The sequence below is a fragment of the Leopardus geoffroyi genome, chromosome A3 (assembly GCF_018350155.1).
Source record: "Leopardus geoffroyi isolate Oge1 chromosome A3, O.geoffroyi_Oge1_pat1.0, whole genome shotgun sequence".
NCBI classification, from domain to species: domain Eukaryota; kingdom Metazoa; phylum Chordata; class Mammalia; order Carnivora; family Felidae; genus Leopardus; species Leopardus geoffroyi.
This window is the reverse complement of record NC_059336.1, coordinates 19016325-19034659: the sequence shown is the minus strand read 5'-3', so window position 1 is coordinate 19034659 and position 18335 is coordinate 19016325. Positions and strand designations below refer to the sequence as shown.

At 52.7% G+C, this 18335-nt stretch overlaps 1 protein-coding gene across 3 annotated transcripts in view; it reads left to right on the top strand.

Annotated features, from left to right (window-relative positions):
• Positions 1 to 18335, top strand: part of PLCG1 (phospholipase C gamma 1) — a 36936-nt gene that overhangs the window by 6364 nt on the left and 12237 nt on the right. For 2 of the 3 annotated variants that reach the window (XM_045444591.1, XM_045444590.1), the window contains exons 3-7: positions 14832 to 14984; positions 15100 to 15193; positions 15352 to 15399; positions 17899 to 17983; positions 18080 to 18163. In XM_045444591.1, the coding sequence (XP_045300547.1) occupies positions 14832 to 14984; positions 15100 to 15193; positions 15352 to 15399; positions 17899 to 17983; positions 18080 to 18163 (464 nt within the window). Of the gene's footprint in view, positions 1 to 10432; positions 10452 to 14831; positions 14985 to 15099; positions 15194 to 15351; positions 15400 to 17898; positions 17984 to 18079; positions 18164 to 18335 lie in introns of those variants that run through there. The other variant, XM_045444592.1, reaches the window with a different exon arrangement.

The window sequence follows — 18335 nt, the reverse complement described above, 5'->3', positions numbered from 1 at the left end:
CTCTCAGCAGCCCTGATGTTGTTAGGGCTCTTTCCTGCTGCCAACTTTTGCAAGGTGACAGGGTAGTTGGCTGAAAGCAGCTGCCTTGGTATCATATTGGCCTATTTCTGTGTGCCTATTCCAGAGAAATACTATCTGAGCACATTGATTGGAGACCCATGTTTTCTGGAAGTGCTTTAATGCTACCACCTGAATATAATAGGGCCTGTCTCTGCCTCTGCTGTCACTGTTCTTGTCAGTCTTTGTTAAGTCATGGCCTCTCTTCCCATTTTGTGCTTTTTCCTCTTATGTGGCTTCAAAGAGGTCAGAGATGAATAAGTCAGAGGGAGGAAGTGAGGCCTAATGTCACAAAGGTCTGATATTAGGGGATAGGAGACTGATATTAGGGGATAGGAGTCCCCCTCTCTATTTCCTTAGAACTGGAGAAGTCAGTGGCAACTTTGAGGAGAGTCCTGGGAGAAATGGGGGTGACAAAGGAAGAAGGGAATGTGCTGGTGCTCCGTGTAGAGTGCTCTGTTCGGAGAAGCATGGTGCCTGTGCTTCCCTAGAGGGAACTCTTTGAGAACAATAAGGGAACAGATGACAAGACTCTAGGCAGAGCCAAGGGTGTTGAGTGGCCTTGAGCAGCCATTGGTAATTGGTCTCCATATGACTGAAGATTTGTGGCTCAAGTCAGATTTGGGTTTGAGTCTCAGTTCTTCCTGTGACCTTGGGTAAGTTACTTTAACCTATCTGAAACTGATTTTCAGCTGTAAAAGTCACTTCCTCATAGAGCTGTATATTAGCAATAGTCAAATAAAGTTGCATATGAGAGTAAGAGATTTTATGTGAAAGTGCTCTGCATAGCATTTGGCACTTGTGGGCACTTAATAAGTATTTGTTTAGTATGCTTTCGCCTTAGCTAACTACAGAGCTCAAGTTCTTTCCACCACCAAGCATGGCCACTGGTGGCTGTTCTGAAAGCCTGGGCGACAGATCTGTTTCCTGCTTGTTTTCTTTGTTCCTTTTCTGAGTTTGTGCATGGAGGACTGGAGAATGAGGAAAATTGGGTATTTGAATAGTGCAGTGAGTTTATGGAGCATTTTCTTATCTGTGGTATTGTTTATGTGCCGCCACAGCTCATGTATCAATGGAGGACAAGAATGGTTAGCCCTCTCTCATAGATGAGAAACCAGGGCCGCCAGGGTAAGGTCACACAGCAAGTTCGTGGCAGTGCCGGGACCAGAGTGTAGGATCTCTGATTTCCACTACAGTATTCAGTTTATTTTTCCACTCTTGAGAAAATGACAAAAAGATAGACTATTCTGGAGGACCAATGTGTTTTTTAATGTGGACAGAGTGATCTGATCCACTCTGCCCTCTGGCCAGATGTGCTGTTGGACCAGCCCAGGCTTCTGGCCGAGGACAAACTGGACGTAGACCCTCCATCTAGATCATCTGCCACCTTCATCTTGCCATGGCACCTCCAGCAGACGCTTTCCCACACTCTTGGCTGGGGGTGAATATAGCAGGTGATGTGAGGTGGGGGACAAAAAAGCCCTGCTCTGACTTGCTGTTACTGGCTCACGATGATGACTGCACCTCAGCCTCTGCAGGGAAATGAGGACCTGGGGCTCTGTGCTTGAGGTACTCTGAGAAGGGCCTCTCCTTGATGACAAGCTCAAATGCAAAGATTCATCCAGGTGTTCCTTCATTTGCCTGCCTAGCTGGTGTGTGTTAGGCCTGCTAACCTAGACGTGAGAACTGCAAACTCTGCCTTGTTCCCAGTGGTAGTAGGTCTCTAGGCCAGTGTGTTTTATCACTATAGCTACTCTGTCCTTAAAACAACAATAAAAAACCCCCAAACCCCAGCTTTCCTGGGCTCTTGTGACACACTGAACAAGCAAGGCAGCACCGTGCTTCCCTGGCTTTGAGCTCTGGCATTTGCTGACATGCCAAGCACCATGGGGTCCAGTAATAAATGTAAAGTTCGAGGTAGGTACAGCCAGAAAGACAGAAAAAATAATTGCAGGACCTGGGGAGTGCTGTGGAGGAAAGAAACCAGAGGCTGTTCTGTCAGTCAGGAGAGGTGAGAGTGTGTTCTGATAATGAATAACCCCAGATCTCAGTTGCAGACAACAAGTGAGGCTCATTTTTCACTTCTACTACATGTGTGTGACCATGACAAGCCACTCCACTGGTTCTCAGAGAATGGCCTCAGTGGCTCTGGGTCAGCCTCCTGGTGCAGGGCCCGAATGCTGGGCAAACCAGGCTGGAGAGGGCTTCGGAGACCAGAGGCTGGGGAAGAATTCATTTCTGTGTCTTGGCATGGGCAGTGGTGCAGGTGGCTCTGCTGTTGGGGCAGATAGACTGCCGCCCGTGTGGCCGTGCTCTCTGTAGTAAGGTGCCTTTGTGTTCAGAGTTGAGGTACCATAGCTGTGCCACTGCCTCATTGTTATCTCCCTGCTGTGCCCTCCTTGAGCTGCCCCTGAACCTATGATGTTGTGGCCATAGCTTCCTGCTGTTTTCCCGGAGGTAGGGCCTCTCATTACCTCCTCACCGATGCTCCTAGAGTCCTTTTGCTGGATATGCTGGCACCTCCACAGGGAGCCTTCAGGAGAGGGAGAGGAGGAGGAGAGGTAAAGAAGTGTGGGAAATGGGTCTTCCTTGAATACTCTGGGGTTGGGGGAAGAGGCAGTGAGAACATGGAGTTGATTGCTTTGGAGGGGGCTGGGGTCCCAGGAGATGGGACTCTAAGAGTCTCTGCTTACCATTTTCACTTAGCTCTTAACATTCCCTCCCACCCCCCTTGTAACACTAGTTCCTTTCGAGGTGGTGCTTGGCTAGCCTTTAAGAGGCTGCAGTGGCTGTGTGCCCAGGCACAAGTACTAGCTCTCTCCCCCACTCATCACCTCCTAGGAACCGGGCCCATCCTGGGGGAAGCAGGGAGGGCTCCTTTTTATAGCCACATGTAGGCTTTGTGTATAGGCTCTGCTGCTTCCTTCCGGGCCCTTCCCGGTGTTGGCGGGTGGCCCTGGCTTCAGTAAGACTCAGGATGCAGAATAAATGGGTGGGGCTTTCTTCTGCAGAAGACTGGCATCTCCTTTGCTGAGCCCATGCCTGGCACAGAGGACTCTGGGGGTAGCAAGCAAGTAAAGGAGGTGACTTGGTCCTTGATCCTGGGACGCTTGCAATCTAGAACATGGAGAAAACTGTGAAAGCCCAGAGCCAGCAAGAGGCAATTTGTACCTAAGGCATTATAGGCTGAACCCAAGGGTCCAGACACAGTCAGCTTCCTCTGTAGCAGCCCATCTTGCCCTGGTGGAGTCCCTCCTCCTGCTGGCTGGCATGCCAGCATTGGTTAGAGAATCTGTACAAAGGCTATGCGGTGCCTGGGAGCAAGGCGTGGGCACGGTGAAGAGTGGGCGGTCTGACGGAAGCTCCAAGCCCTGGCAGTGAACACTGACCAGACTGGTGAGGGGCCGGGCCACAGCAAGTTTGACCACTTGTTTGTGTGAGATCTAATTCTAACTCAGTAGGGGTGGGCCGTTCACTTTGGGGTTGGCTTCCTGTTTTCTTGGACACCTGGGGATATGGCTGAGCTGAGGGAAGTGGTTGTTTAAGGGATGGCCCCAGGTCACAGTGTCCTTGGCTTGGCCTTGTCTGTGGGGGGAGTAGGGCATTGACCACACTGGGCCTTTGGCTGTGAAGCTGTGGGTGTGTGGTGGGTAAATTCTAACCCCACAGGATTGAGTGACTTTAGCCTCAGGCCCAAGAGTGTGTGTCTGAGTTCATGGAGTGACTAACCCTGGGAAGGAGAAGAGGAGCTGGCCACAGGTTCCAAAGGCTTTTCAGCCTGCTTGGGGGCAGGAGGTCAGCAGTGGGGGTTGGCAGTGGTGGGGCGCGGGGGGTGATAGATTCTCTGAGGCTCTGCAGACCACTTCCCCCAATTCCAGCTAATTTTCCTCCACTTGTTGGGAGGCAACTTTCCTCTTCCTACCGTAGTCACTTCCTCTACCCAGAGAAGTAGCAATTGAGTATAATGTGCCTGTTGGCCTTTCTTGGAAGCGCTCAGCATATCCACTGAGGAGGTTAGAAAGGGTAACATATGTTACTTTGTCCAGGATTTTACTCAGGGCCCCTTGAGACCAGCAGTGAAATACAGAGAGTATCCCCTCCAGTGACCAGAGAATGCCTGGTGCCTGAACCATTTCCACAAGGATGTCCTAGTCCCTGGCCTGAGAACTGGCCCACAGTGGGAGGATGAGACTCTGCAGGCTGGGGTGGGAGGCAGCGAGGAGCCTTTAGGGGAGGTGAGGCCAGAAGCCGTCTTAAGTGGGTAGAACTAGGAAATTAAAATCAGGAGGGGGAGGTCCCAAGGTAGCCATTCCTGTTGACCAGCCCCTAGCTGGGCTTCCTGGGGAGGCAGTGAGTTCCCGTCACCTTGGAGTGAGGTCAGAGGCTAGAAAATGCCTCAAGGCCTTGCCTGCCCAGGAAGTAAAAGGAGGACAAGAAGAGTGCCTTGGCTTGGTCTGGCATGGCCCAGAGGGAGTGTGGCCAGATGCTGAGGAGAGGCTGGCTCAAACAGGAGAGCCTAGTGGGGTGCTCAGAAGAGGGTGTCTGGGCGAGCAGGCCTTGCCTTCATGACTTCTTTCATTACTTAGTACATTTCCAACCTCCTGGTCAAGGTTGACTCTGCTGGCCCCCTACCTCCCTCCCACCCCACTTCCCCCAAGAAGGAATAGGGCTTGTGTGGTAACACGGAAAGCAAAGAGGCAGGGAGCCAGGGCTGGCACGGAGCTTCACAAGGAGCTCCGCAGAGGAGGCCACTGCTGTCCCCCTCCCATCTGCCCTCCCACCTCAGCCCCTGTGGTTTGGATCCCCAGTCAGAGGCCCCTGTTGTTTCCTTGGGGGAGGGAGTCCTAGATTTTTTTGTCTTCCAAGGCATTCCATTTCCTGCTAGGCCCTGGGGACTAAAAGTTGACAGGCACAATCCATGCCCTCACGGAGCTCACACTCCATTGGAGAAGACAAAACACACGTAGGATTCCTACTCATCTAGGTGCTTGGTAAATATTGTTGTGATAATAAATAAAGCTAGTAGGGCTTGTCCAAGGATTAGGTTGCAGGTGTTGAGAGAAAAGGAAGTGCTAAGAATGGTTCCAATGTTTCTAGTTCTTGTATCTGTTGGGAGGTGATGCTGTTAGCTGACCCATGAGGTGTGACAGGAGGCCTGGGTTTTGGTGAGAGAAATGTTGAGAGTGTTTTTGGGCTTGAGGGGTTTACTTTGAGTTGGTTTTGAGGTGAGCACGTGGAAATGGCAAGTAGTAGTTGGACCGAAGGGTCTGAAGCTTAGAGGTGAGGACCGTGGTGTCTGTAAGAGGAGGAACTGAAATCTGTGCATCAATAACTGGGAAAAGGTAGAACATTGGGAGAGGAGAGGACCTTGGCCTCAGCCTTGAGAAAGGCCAGTGTTTAATGCGGATAGGCCTGAAGCCCAAGAAGAAGGGGGAAACTCAGGAGAAGTTATGAAGGAGAAGCCAGGGGCAGAGCTCCAAGCAGGAGGCAGGCTGTGGTCAACCTTGTTGACTGCTCTGAGGGTCAGGAAAGAGGACGATGGAAAAGTGACTTAAACTCAGTGCTCTGGTTCTCCTGGTGGCCTGAATATACTAGGGGGAACAGTTCATTGGACTTTTGAGGTGCTGGACAGTTATGGGACCTGGCCCTGCTGGGCCCTCAGCTTCTTCTGTAGCTGGGGCCTGGCAGACACAAGACATCTAGAAAAAAACTTGGACAGCATCAGCCTGTGGTGGTGGCACAGGTCAGAGTTTACAGGACCTCTGCTTGGGGGGCTGACCCATGGGCTGCCTGGAGAGTTATTTAGGTCTGGATAGGAAAGTTGGAGCAAGCCCTTGTCCATAGTGCAGCTTTCCCCTGTAGTGGCATTGAAGGCCAGTGTAGGCCTGCTGTCCCTTACCCTCTTCCATGAAACTGAATGCCCACTCCCACCTCCAACATCCGAACTGCTTCATTGATGCCTTGGCTTCCATGATCCCCTCTGCCTGACACAGATCAGCCCTTCAGACCTGCCTTCTACAGAGCAGTCTGAGAAGTCCCTGAGAGCCCTGCTCACTTTCTCTGTGCTGTCAACACCACAGACATCTCCCTGTTGTTCCATCTTTGCACGACCTTACAATTATCTGCTTCCACATCTGTTTCCGCCATCAGCCAGGGGCTTTTCTGAAGGGCAGGAACTCAAGTGCCTTATTGATCTTTGTTTACCCAGGACTCAACCCAGGCCCTGATACTGAGTAGATAAGTGTCTAATACTTGTTTGATTAGATGATGGAATGAATGAATAAGCATAATAGGCAACTGCTCAGCTCTCTCCCAGCTTTGAGTTCTCTGGGTGGGGCCTCCTTTCCTTTCCTTCCTTTGTGGCCTAGGCATGGTGTTCCCATCTCTGACATCGATAGGATTAGTCTAGCATTATAGGCAAGAGGCTGCCTGTCTGGGTGGTGTGAAAGCTATGGGCCATGCAGAGGGTCCTAGTTCTGCCATGAACCACCTTGTGACCAGCATAAGACCCTTTGGAACCTCCATTTTCTCATTGCTCCAAAGAGGAGATTCATCTAGAATCTAGACTTTGGATGATTCATGTGCTGGCAAGGATCCTTTACAGCTGTAACGTGAAGCAGTTAGTACATATGGGTTCAAGGTCCCATGTAGGAGGACCCTGCAGACCTCCATCCAGCTGTCTGAATGGCCTTTTCCTGTTTATCAAGGTGGGAGAGGGCCCAGACACCGAGTCAGACCTGGCTGCCCTTCTCAGTCAGGTGTTTGGGGAGGAGTGACTGATGAAACCCCAGCCAGAAGCAGATGCTAAACTCTGCCCTGGTACATCCTGGACTCCCAGATTCAACCAGGGTTTCCTTGTGTACACCCTGGGAAGCGGCTGTGGCCTCTTTCCCCTGCTACTCTGGTTTGAAAGCAGCTGCTGCACAGGAATGGGAAGAGATAAGCCCCATCCTCACCTTTTCTTTGTTGAGTGACCCTGTGGCCCCAAGTTTCCGAGCCTCAAACCTTGTCCGTAAAATGGAGGTAGATAGCTACCACCCCCCACCCCGGCCCCACTTTTGACTTCCTCTCTGGTGGGAGCTGGGAGCTGCTTCTGACTGTTTCTGTTGGAAAGTAAGAGGGGGAAGGTCACAGTCTCAGAACAGAGGGGATTGGGGGATCTGAGGGGAACTCTCCTTCCAGAGGCCTTGAGCAGCGTGGTGACTGCTGGCCCATTCCATGCCCCCTGCTTCCAGCTTTGTCAGGTGTTTTTCCCACCTGTGCCTAGGTTCTGTCCTTGCCTCCCTTCCAGGCACCTCCATCCTTCCCCTTCGGAAGTCTGCAGGCTGTGAAAGCTGTATCTTCTAGTTACAGCTGCCTGGGGGCAGAGTGTCTTTGGCTCCCTCTGAAGGGGGCTCTGGACTGCAGTGCCTGCCCTATCCTTGGGGCGCTGCACGGGAACTTGTGTAGGGATGACAGAAGTAGGGGGCCAGGAATTGGGCACAGAGCAGTTGCTTCCCCTCGTGGCTACCTTCCTCCATCTCGGCATCCTCTGAAAGAGAAGGGTCCGTTCCATTTGTGTTTCCATTTGTGTTCCCTCTCCCTGCATGTGTAGTTTCTTTAGAGGGTAATGAAAGAGGTGGTGGGGTGGGGTGGGGAATGGCCCATTTGTGTACCCCAGGCTGTACTTGGAAGGGCTAATGATGGAAGAGTATTTGGGGGGAAGATTTTTTTTTAAAGATTTTATTTTTAAGTAATCTCTACAGTCAGTGCAGTGCTAAAACTTATGACCCTGAGGTCAAGAGTCACATGTTGTACTGAATGAACCAGGTGCCCCACTGGGGGAGATTGTCCATCTCTCTGGACTTGCTCTTCTGAATCTCCTGGTGGCCTTGGCTTAGAGCCAAGGAGGGCAGAGTGCTGAGGGAGCCCTGCTTTTTCTGTTCCTCAGAGCTCCACTAGCTTCCTGTGGTTCCCATCAGCTGCAGCAACCTTTGTGTAGGGACTTCCCAGTATTTCCAGATAGCACTGGCCCCCAGGGGCCATGTCTCCCCCCTCCTTCCCAACTGTGACCACTCCTTCTTTCTTCTATCCCCATAGTAAACCTCACCAACTTCTGTATTTGCATATTGGTTGTAGCTCCTCTGCCTTTGTTGCCCCACTGCACCACCTCTTCCAGGAAGCCATCCCTGATACCATCTTTGAGCATCTTTGGTCTTTTCTGCCTTTGTTAGATAATGAGCTTTGGAGTCTAACTCATGTGTTAATTCTTGCTCCTTAGCACGCTGTAAACATTTTGAGTCCTCCTAGGACCTAGGTTTTGGTAATGGAAAGAGCCAAATGTAGTATCTTCTTTGGGGAGCTAGCTCGCAGCCAGTGACCTAGGTACCTGGAAGCACTAGACAGTGTGACAAGAGTGGCAGAGCACTGGGTATGCCACTGGACTGGGCCTGATGGAGAGAAGGTGGGCCTGGCATGTGCAGAGGCTTGGAGGGAGGAGTGTGGGCTGAGAGCTGATGGGCTGGGGTCCTTGCAGTTTGCTGCTTTGATTGTACCTGGCCCGTTTGGAGGAGGGTTGGACTTTCCCCAGCTTCCCCCAGCGCCCTCTGCAGGCTAGGCACACAGGCCTGGAGGAGATCTGGAAGTCCACATATCACGGGTGGGAGTAATGAAAACCCCCAGACCTGACCAGATAACATTCACTTACCTCTTTCAAGCTCTCTGGATTTGGAAAAACAAACAAACAAAACGTTCATACTTACCATGAGTTGTAATTCTTATAAATTGCAAAATGTGTGTGTGTATAATATATTTCTGTATGAATAATTTTTGCAGTTTCATCAATTAGCTTGCCTTGTAAAAGGAAAAATATTTCACTGAAAGCATGTTTCATATCCAGAAATTTGTGATATGGGCCACTTCCTTCTTTTTTTTTTTGTTGTGCTGGTGGTGGTGTTCTTGGCCATATGTTCATCATTTGGGGGGTTTAATTTTCAGTATGTTGTTCTGTCTCTTTCTGGTGAGATCACTTTGGTGTCTCTTATTGACATCTCATAGTAGCCCGATGAAGAAGGGGCCAGTAATGGTGATCCCAATTTGCAGGTGAGAAAAATGAGGCCCAGAGGTGGGGCTGTGCTTCCTGCCTGCCTTTCCAGTGTTTGGTGTTCATGATCCTTCTCTGTACATCCTCCTTGCCCGATGGGTGGTTAATTGACCAGTAGGTTTGGAGGACCTCTATCTTTGTAGGGCTGTTTGGAAAGTGGCTTCACTGGGGGCAGGGGACGCTAGGATACTGGTTCTTGACCAAGAATCTTGGGTCTAATTTAGAATCTTGGATTTGATGCTGGGCTCCCTTCTCCCTGTCCCAGGGCCTACCATGGGTAGAACGAAATCTGCTATGGATCAGGATTGACTGGTTCTCCTGAGCCATATTCATTAAGATACCCTGATAAAGGTTTGGTGCCTCCCCACCCTTCCCCCTCCCCCCCCCCCCCCCCATACCCTTTCTCTTCTCTAATGTTCCTGTACTGGGCAAGAGGAGGGCTGGTGGGGCACTTGTGGCTCCACCTGATGTCTGGGAGGGGTTGGGGAGCAGGATTCTAAGACCGGAAGCAGCTCTTCCCTCAGAAGAGCCTAGCATAGACAGGTCCTCTATGGTCATTGTCTTCAACCCCTTCTCAGGCTGCAAACTGGCTGCCTGTCATTTAGTTTGTCCCCTTCATGGCACCCTCTCCTTTCCTCATGCAGTAGATTGGGTGCTGTCCCAGAGTTAGGGACCTACTTTCCCACAAAGGCAAGTTCTAAGCTGGCCCTGAGAGCAGCAACAGTACTCTTTGTTGTTTGTCTAGCTACCCACCTCTCAAAGTGCATGGGATCAGTTCTGGGGCTCAGATGAGGAAACTGAGGCTCTTAAAGGGAAAGTGACTGCCATTACTGGTGTGTCCAGAAGGCAGTTGCTCTTCAAGCCTGCCTGACCCAGCCATTCAGCATTGAGTAACTGCTGGTCTTTAGTCTCTGTGGCAAGGAGCCAAAAGAGGAGAGAAGGGCGGGGGTTTCCTTGTCTGGTCATGCAAGCTTTGGTTTTGCAGATTCAGTCTTTTGGCATTCTGCCTCAATGCTTAGAGCTGGCCCCTGCCACCAGGCAACAAGCCTGTTTCCTTCTGCATAAAAATCAATCCAAGGTTGGGGTGGTCAAGGCAGGTCAAGGTTGAGTCTCCTCTGTGAATATCTTTATGTCATAGTCTGTTTGCATGTGATGGTCAATTGGCTGTCCTAACAAAAACCTTCATTTTATCCATGGTCTGCCAGAGAGGAGAGCAGACTGAAGCCCAGCTATACGCTTGGAAACAGGATTTGAAAATTGATCTTTGTGATTTCAGATCTGTTTGTCTCCCGTTCTGATGCCGCACCATAGGGTACATATGCCTCAGACTCTTGATGAGTGTGCAGGTGGGATGCTGTGGCTGCTGTGGCTGCAGGGACTGCAGGCTCAAGAAGCAGCTCCTGGCTTAGAGCATGTCTGCGTGCACTGATCTGAACTTTGGTCCCAGGAGCCCCACTCCTCCATGGTGCCCCATCCCCGTGAACTCCTTTTTTGAGCTAGGGAAATGGCTGCTTGTATTCTTTTCCTTTGGCCGAGGCAGCTGCGGCCTAGCTTTACCTCTCCTAGGTCTGGGTTCACTCCCAGCAAAGCCCTGGCAGATGGCTGCATTGGTTTCCCCTGCTGCTGGCCCCTTGGACTCCATGTTAACACATTAGGCACATAGGCAGGCAGGGGTCACAGCTCCTTCAGACATCACTGGGATCATTGGTTCCTGGCAAAGCCCTTACTGCAACACTGTGAGGTAAGAAGAATTGCCAGTTTACTAATGGGGAAACCAAGGCCAAAAGAGTGAGGGCCTGCCCAGGGCTGCAATTTAAGACCTGTGTGGTTCTCCTCTGCTAGGTGTGGGCAAGCCTTCAGGAAGGGGATGGTCAGGGCAGGCTTCCTGAGGGAGTGGGAGGAGGCAGATTGCCACAGGACCCCCAGGCAGCCTGGCCATCAGAAGGTCCTCAGCCCGCAGAGCTGGCATGTGATGCCAGTCCCTGGCCCAGGTGTAGGTTACCCCAAAGCCTCTCTCGAGAAGGGTTAGTCTCTATATCTTCGTGAGGATGTGTGGGTGATTAAATGCCCGGGATAGTTTTATCTTGTTACTGTCCACCACAGCCATGCTTGGAGTGGTGATACTCATGCGATTCCTAAAGCATGGGCCTCAGGAACCTGGTCCTCCAGCACACCAGCACATCAGCATGCCTCCGGACAGGCTGAGCTTGGCCACATTGTGCTGATGGAACCCCAGGCCCTCTCAGGTTGGAGTGAGCTGGAAGATGGGCCTTTGTCATTGGTGAAAGCCCTACACTCTCTTGTGCCACACAGCAGCAGGCTGGCCTGGCCACAGTCCCCCTGGTTGTGAGATCCTGCCCTCGTCCTGTCTCACTTCCTTGTTTCCAGCCTACTGAGGGCCTCTCAGTACCCTGGCTTTTCTTTTCCCCAGTGTTCCTTGAACATTGTTTTCCCATGGTTGTGAGTGGGTGATGAGTGCTGGGTCGTGGGTCTCTGGAAGCAGGGTGCTACTCTCCTGCTCTTCCAAGTAGTTCTCCTCTCCTCTCCAAGCTCCCAGGTCCTGGGAGGGTCTCTGTCCCTGCCCTTCCTGTTCTACTGCAGTTCTGACCCAGACAGCTGGGGTGGCTCGGCCTCCCCCTCCCCCCAACTAAGGCAGAGGCCATGCCTGTCCCAGGGAGTCTCCTCGCCTGATGGCAGTCCCTGGGGGACCAGTCCTGGCTCTCTTAGGAAAGGAGACCCTTTCTGTGTTTGTCTGGGAGGCAGGAGGATGGGAAGTGGGGTTGGGAGGTGACATAGGATAGGACTTTCAAGAACGTAGTAGAGCATCTCACCAGGCGTTACATCCTTTTTAGCCTGCTGTTGGCTTGATGCACTTGGAAGGCATCAGGACCAGGCTGGCACTTCCTTATGTGGGGGAAGTATAAGGGATCAAGTGTGGCTAAGCGGGAGCTGGGGAGACTTGGACACCTGGCCTGGAGCTGCTCTGGAGCTGCTCGGCCTCCCTGGGTCTTGTCTTAGACAGGAGCCCATTCTGCCTCCAGCCTAGTCTCAGGGGAATGTGCCCAGGAGCACAGGACAGGACAGAAGTTCTCCTGGGCCTGCTGGCAGTGTGTGTGGGGTGTGTGTGTGTGTGTGCGTGTGTGTGTGCTTGCGTGTGCATGCACATGTGCTCGTGCACCCACACAGGGCTCCATGAGGCCTGGCCCCAAGCTTTTAACTGACCCTCTAGCTGCCTGCCGAGCAGTAGGCACGTCCTGGACTACTTCTAGTGATAGGCGGGCAGCTGAGAGGAAGGGCCCAGGCTGTGGAGCATGCAGGCCCTGGCATAGATGCATTTGTGTGTGTGAGGTTGTGTGCCTTTGTGAGAGGTGTGGGAGGGAATGACAGCAGCTCTGCACCGGAAAAGTGTGCTGGTTTCTGTTTCAAAGGGCAGGGTTTGTGGTTATTCTGCAGTTTCTGATCTGGGCATTTCCCCTGTTCAGCTCCTCCTTCCATCCTTGGAAACTATCTTCTCAGGCTGGGTTTTTGTGACTCAGTTCCCCCCACCCTCCCTGTTTCTACCTGAGTGTAACTCCTTGTTTCTAAACCCTACCCTGCTTTTTGTGGCCCCTTCCCCCACCCGTGTGCCTGCTTTTTTCATTTGTTCATTCAGTCCTTCAGCAAGCCTGGCCTAGGGGGAGATGAGGAATGTTCTCTCTCTCTCTCTCTCTCTCTCTCTCTCTCTCACACACACACACACACACACACACACACACAGGTATTGCCACGAGGAGTCATGGGTGTGATTGCTGTAGCATTCCAAGTTGGGTCTTTGGAGGGAGAGGATGGAGCCTGGGAGGTAGACAGTCCATCCTAGGGACTGGGACGCAATGGGTGATAAGAAGCACTGGCCATTCTTGCTCTTGGTCCAGCTGAGTTTAGATGGAGCAGAAAAGATGGGAGGGAAGAAGCTGGGGGTGTAAATCACTGGGCCCCACCAAGAAGGGCCTTGAAGGCCAGAGAAGGAGCATGTTCTCCTCAGTGAGCAACTTTGGGAAGGATCAGAACAATGTTATTTTAAGGATTCAGAAAACTTAGGAAGGGTGGCTCATGGGTAAAGAGGACTTGGGGGTGAGGGCAGGGGTTTCAGCAGGAGGACCAGGCCTAAGGGGTTGATGAAGGCAAGGGAGCAGGGAGTGAGGTCCAGGTAGAACCAGTAATGCTGTGATGGGAGCAGCTGGGGTTGGGGCTAGAAGCAGTGCCTCTATTTCAGGTGGGATAGATGAGGCACACCTGTGGCTGGAAGGGGAGGAAGAGGGCCCGGTTCTGGACCCCTTAGGGCATTCAGCCAGAATGGTGTACAGTTGGAGCTGGGAGGGCACTGGGGTGGACCGTAGTGTGCTAGAGCTACTCCTGGCTCCAGATCTTCTGGGCCAGTCTGGGTTGAGAGCATTTGAAGGGGCTGTAGTGCCAGGGCAGTGCTCAGGGAGAGTCCTCTCTGGTGGTAAGCCAGGCTTCTTCTGTTTGAAGAGATCTTCCCTAAAGCCGTCTCTATCTGGCTTGGAAAGTCTGCCCTCTCCAGGGTCACAGCCAGCACTGGGCGATCATGTGGGTGTGTGGCGGGAGGCAGCCCTTCTCTGTGCTGCGCAGTGCTAGGGCCCTCTCCAGGCCTGGGGCTAGAACCTGTGCCCCAAGCATACTTTGGTGAGGGAGCAGAGGAAGGGAGCTTGCATTGAATGAGCTCCGGTGTGCCACATACAGGGCTGGGCAGTTTTGGCTCTTAGGACTTTTGATCTTACTAGCACCCTCACTGTTACTTGTTACCTGTGTTAACAGATGAAACAGTGGGGTCAGAGCGTTTGTCATTGTGCTGAGGTCACACAGCTGGTGGGAGGTAGAGCTGGGATTCTAGTCCAGGCAGTCTGATCCCAGAGTCCATGTATGTTTTTCTACCACCTTGTTTACTAGAGAAATTCAGTCAAGCCCTTGGCCTTATATATGGTAAAACTGAGACTGGAAGAAGTTAAATGAGTCACTTGGCATCATCTCCCTTATTAGTGGCTGAGGCAGGTTGTCTCCCATTCAGGCCCCTGTGCTTCCCCGATGTGTACTGTGTCAGGGTAGGGGAGCACCAGGCCCTTTGACAGTCAGGATGGGGAAACATCCCTTTGGATACCCACTGCCAGGCCTCTTGCTGAGACTTGCTTGGGCATGTCTTTAGGTGGTGAGCCTTTTCAGGGGTACATCAGTCCCCTCGCCTGATCCCTCATTTCTCCCATGGATCCTGAGACAATCTGGGTCTTCCTAGCCCTGCCCTGGGACTTTACAGTTTGGTTTGTGTGTTTTGTATCAGGAAATGGTCCTCACAGAACAGCCTTAGTCCCCATTTCTCTCTCTCTTAAAGAGTCCAGCTTTTTTCCAGGTCAGAGTGACCTGCCTACATTCTCAGCAAGGGAAGGTACGCAGGGTGGGGCTGTCTGCTCCCTCAGACAGCTCAGCTTTTAGTAGAGGCCTGTCCTTAGGCTTAGCCCAACTCTCTTTTACCACCTAGTGGGACTGTGAGCATTCCTGGCTCTGCCCCTGGACAGGGTGTCTCTCTTTGTCATTCTTCCCTGAGGGAGAGTATGGGAATGAGTGAGGAAACCAGGCTGCCCTCATTTTGGTGTGGACTCAGAGACCCCAGCCTGATCTTGGGTCTTCTCTGTCTTCCTAGTTGACATTCGAGAAATCAAGGAGATCCGCCCAGGGAAGACCTCACGGGATTTTGATCGCTACCAAGAGGATCCTGCTTTCCGAACAGACCAGTCACACTGCTTTGTCATACTGTATGGGATGGAGTTCCGCCTGAAGACCCTGAGCCTGCAAGGTAGGAGTCCAGGGTCTGGAGGAGGTGTAGGGGGTAGTTAGAGGGAATATCTACTGGCTCCTGGCTCGGCAGGAAGTATGTGTCCTCAGTTCAGCTCTTTACCCCTTGATCACAGCTACATCTGAGGATGAAGTGAACATGTGGATCAAGGGGTTAACTTGGCTGATGGAAGATACATTGCAGGCGGCCACACCTCTGCAGATTGAAAGGTAAGAACCACCCCTTATGTGGTTAGGGTTGGAGGCATTAGGTTCTAGGGAACAGAGGCAGGGACACAGGCCTTTGTGTGCCCGGACACTGCCTACTGACTTCCCCAGAACTAGTCTGGCTGGAGAAGTGTTCTCACTTCAGGCTTCTCTCCCTCCAGGTGGCTGAGGAAGCAGTTCTATTCGGTGGATCGGAATCGTGAGGATCGGTAGGTTTTGAGCTGTGCCTGTAGCCCAGCAGGTGGGTTGGGGCAGCCAGAACAGTAGCCATGTCTCTGAGCAGCTGCTGGAGAACCAGAGGACCCAGGGAGACCTGCCTTTAGCAGAGCTGGGGGGCAGGCGAGTGGTTCTGGCACAAGTAACTTCCTGCAGAAAGCCCTCTAATGGCCTTGGTGCAGGCTGGTGAGAGAGGCCAGGGACTATAAGCTGTGTGCCCTGCCACTGGGGACAGAGACAGGACATGGAGAACTGGCTCTGGGTGTCCTACAGAGAGGGTCAGGGGCCTGTAGTGTGTAAGGGGGTGCCTTCTGAAGCTCGTGCCTTTGAAGCTGTCCTGTGACAGAGGGGCCAAGGAGAGGTGGAGGACAGAGATCAGGTCATGGTAAGGGCATTTGACTGCTGCTGTGAAAGAGCTGGAAAACCACAGAGGGTTTTGAAGGGAGGCATCTGGTGACCTGACTTGAGTTGCACAGGAATGCTGGTGCCTCTGGAGAGTCCAGGGCAGAGCCGGAGAGCTTGGCCAGGGAGCCGCTTCAGCATTCCAGGTGGAAGATGAGAGAGTTTGAGTGGGCGGGGGGAAGGAAGTGGTTGGATTTGGGCTCTAATGTTTTGTTTTATTTTTTTTTAAGTTTGTTTATTTTGAGAGAGAAAGAGGGAGAGAGAATCCTAAGCAGACTCTGCACTGTTAGCGCAGACCCCGACATGGGGCTCGGTCTCAAAAACCCTGAGATCATGACCCGAGCTGAGATTAAGAGTTGGATGTTTAACTGACTGAGCCAGCCAGGCGCCCCTGAGTTCTGCTGTATTTTGAAGATAGAATCCAATAGAATTTCCTACCATTGATTTTGGCATGCAAAAGAAAGAGGAGTCCAGGATAACAGTAAGCTTTTGGGCTGGAGCATCTGAAAAGGTGGGGTTGCCATTGACTGAAATGGGGAAGGCCATGGGAGGAGCACATTTGGGGAGCTTACGGGTTCATTTGAGGTGTATTAAGTTTTATGACACCCTTAGATGTTCAGGTAGAGCCATGGAGTTGGCAGGTGGGTAGAGTGAGTTTAAGGGAGAAGTTGGGGCAGGAGATGTTACCTCAGGAGTATAGAGATGTTTCTTCTACAAGCCATGAGGCTGGAGATCACCTGAGGTGGGGGGTGGGGGTAAGCATAGCCCGAAAAGGGAAGAGGGCTAGCATCTGATCCCAGGCTGCTCGGACACTGGGGATTTGAGAGGTGAAGAGGTGCTGGCCAAGGGAAGTAGCAACTCGTGAGGTAAGAGGAAAACCTGGCCGGGGTGGGGGTGGGGGGGAGTTTTGGAAGCCTGGGGAGGAGGGAATGGTCGGCTGTGCCAGGCCTTGTCAAGTGTGTTGAAGACAGAGAGGTGCCCTTTGGACTTGACAGCACAGAGGTTGTTGGTGACCTTGAGGAGTGGAGAAGCGAGTTCAGGGAAGGAAAGGGAGTGTGGATGGCTCCTTCGAGGTGTTGCTGTGAAGGGGAACAGAGAAGGGGGTGGTAGCTGGAGAGGTTAGCTGGGTCAAGACAAGTGTTTTGGTCAGAGAGATAGCTTGCTTAGCTTGTAATGCTAATGGCAAAGAGTCCACAGAGGGAAAGCTTGGTGATGCAGCAAGTTTCCTAACCTGCAAAGCAAGGACCCTGACAGTCTCCCTCCTGGTGACTGGGGGTCAGAGATGAGCCGGTGCCTGCAGAGAGCAGGCACTTGCTCAACAGCACTTGCCAGCACCAGCTAAGACCACTCAGTACAGAGGTGGATCCTGGAAGGAAGTTTTGCTGCTGCCTGCCAGGCTCCTGAGCAGGAGGAGGAGGGGAAAGCCCCCCTTTCCCCCATCTTTTCCATTCTGCTGCCAGGGCCCAGCAGTGTCCCCTATCCCCAAATCCTGGGCCCCGGAGGGCAGGGACACTTTCCCGTCAGACCCCAGGAGAGTGCCCAGTCACCAGCAGTGGTAGTTCACTGAGCAGGCCCTCCCCCGCCCCTACTACCACCACCAGTTCTGGGTATTGAGACACAAACTCCCAGCATTCCAGGGTGACTGGGGAGGAATCACTGTTGAGCTGCCCCTCACAGGGAATATGTGAGCAAGCTGGGCGGGGCCTGGAAGTTCAGCAGGGGGAGGCTGCCTCCCTGGGTTCTGGGTGGACCAACAGCCTCTGGGAGAGCCTGGGGGACTAGAGGTACAGGCTTGAGTGCCTGACACCTAAAGATTGGCTCCCCTCCCCCATCCTGACCCACCTCCCTGGGCCTGTTTGCTCCTTTCTTGCCAGAATCATGACCTTTTTCTTTGCTCAGATGAGGAAACTGAGGCCCAGAGAAAGGAAGGGACTTCTCTTGGTCACCCCAAGGGTTCTGATTTAGTCTCCCCATCAGAAACATAGGTCCAAGGGTAGTGCTTACCTGTCCAACCCCAGGTGGACTCAGCCCATAGGTCAGAGGTCATGAGAGGTTGGGTGATGCCACTGGGGATGTCTCTCTTTCCTCAGTATATCAGCCAAGGACCTGAAGAACATGCTGTCCCAGGTCAACTACCGGGTCCCCAACATGCGCTTCCTCCGAGAGCGTCTGACGGTAGGGAATTCTCAGGCCATCCACAGGCGGGCAGTGGGGGCAGCCCGGGAGCCCCTTGCTGTGGGCCTGACCGGAGCCCTGTCCTGTGCCATGCAGGACCTGGAGCAGCGCAGCAGTGACATCACCTATGGGCAGTTTGCTCAGCTGTACCGCAGCCTCATGTACAGCGCCCAGAAGACGGTGCATGAGCCACCTGCCCTCCCATGGCCCCTACCCCTGCTTTCCCACCCCAGCCCCCACCCTGCTTGCCTCAGCCCTGCTGCCCCGCTTGAGGGCTTTTGGGTGCCATTTCTCCAGCTCTTCTCGAGGCCCACCCCTGTCTGTTGCCCCAGCCTTTCTTCCTGAAAGCCCT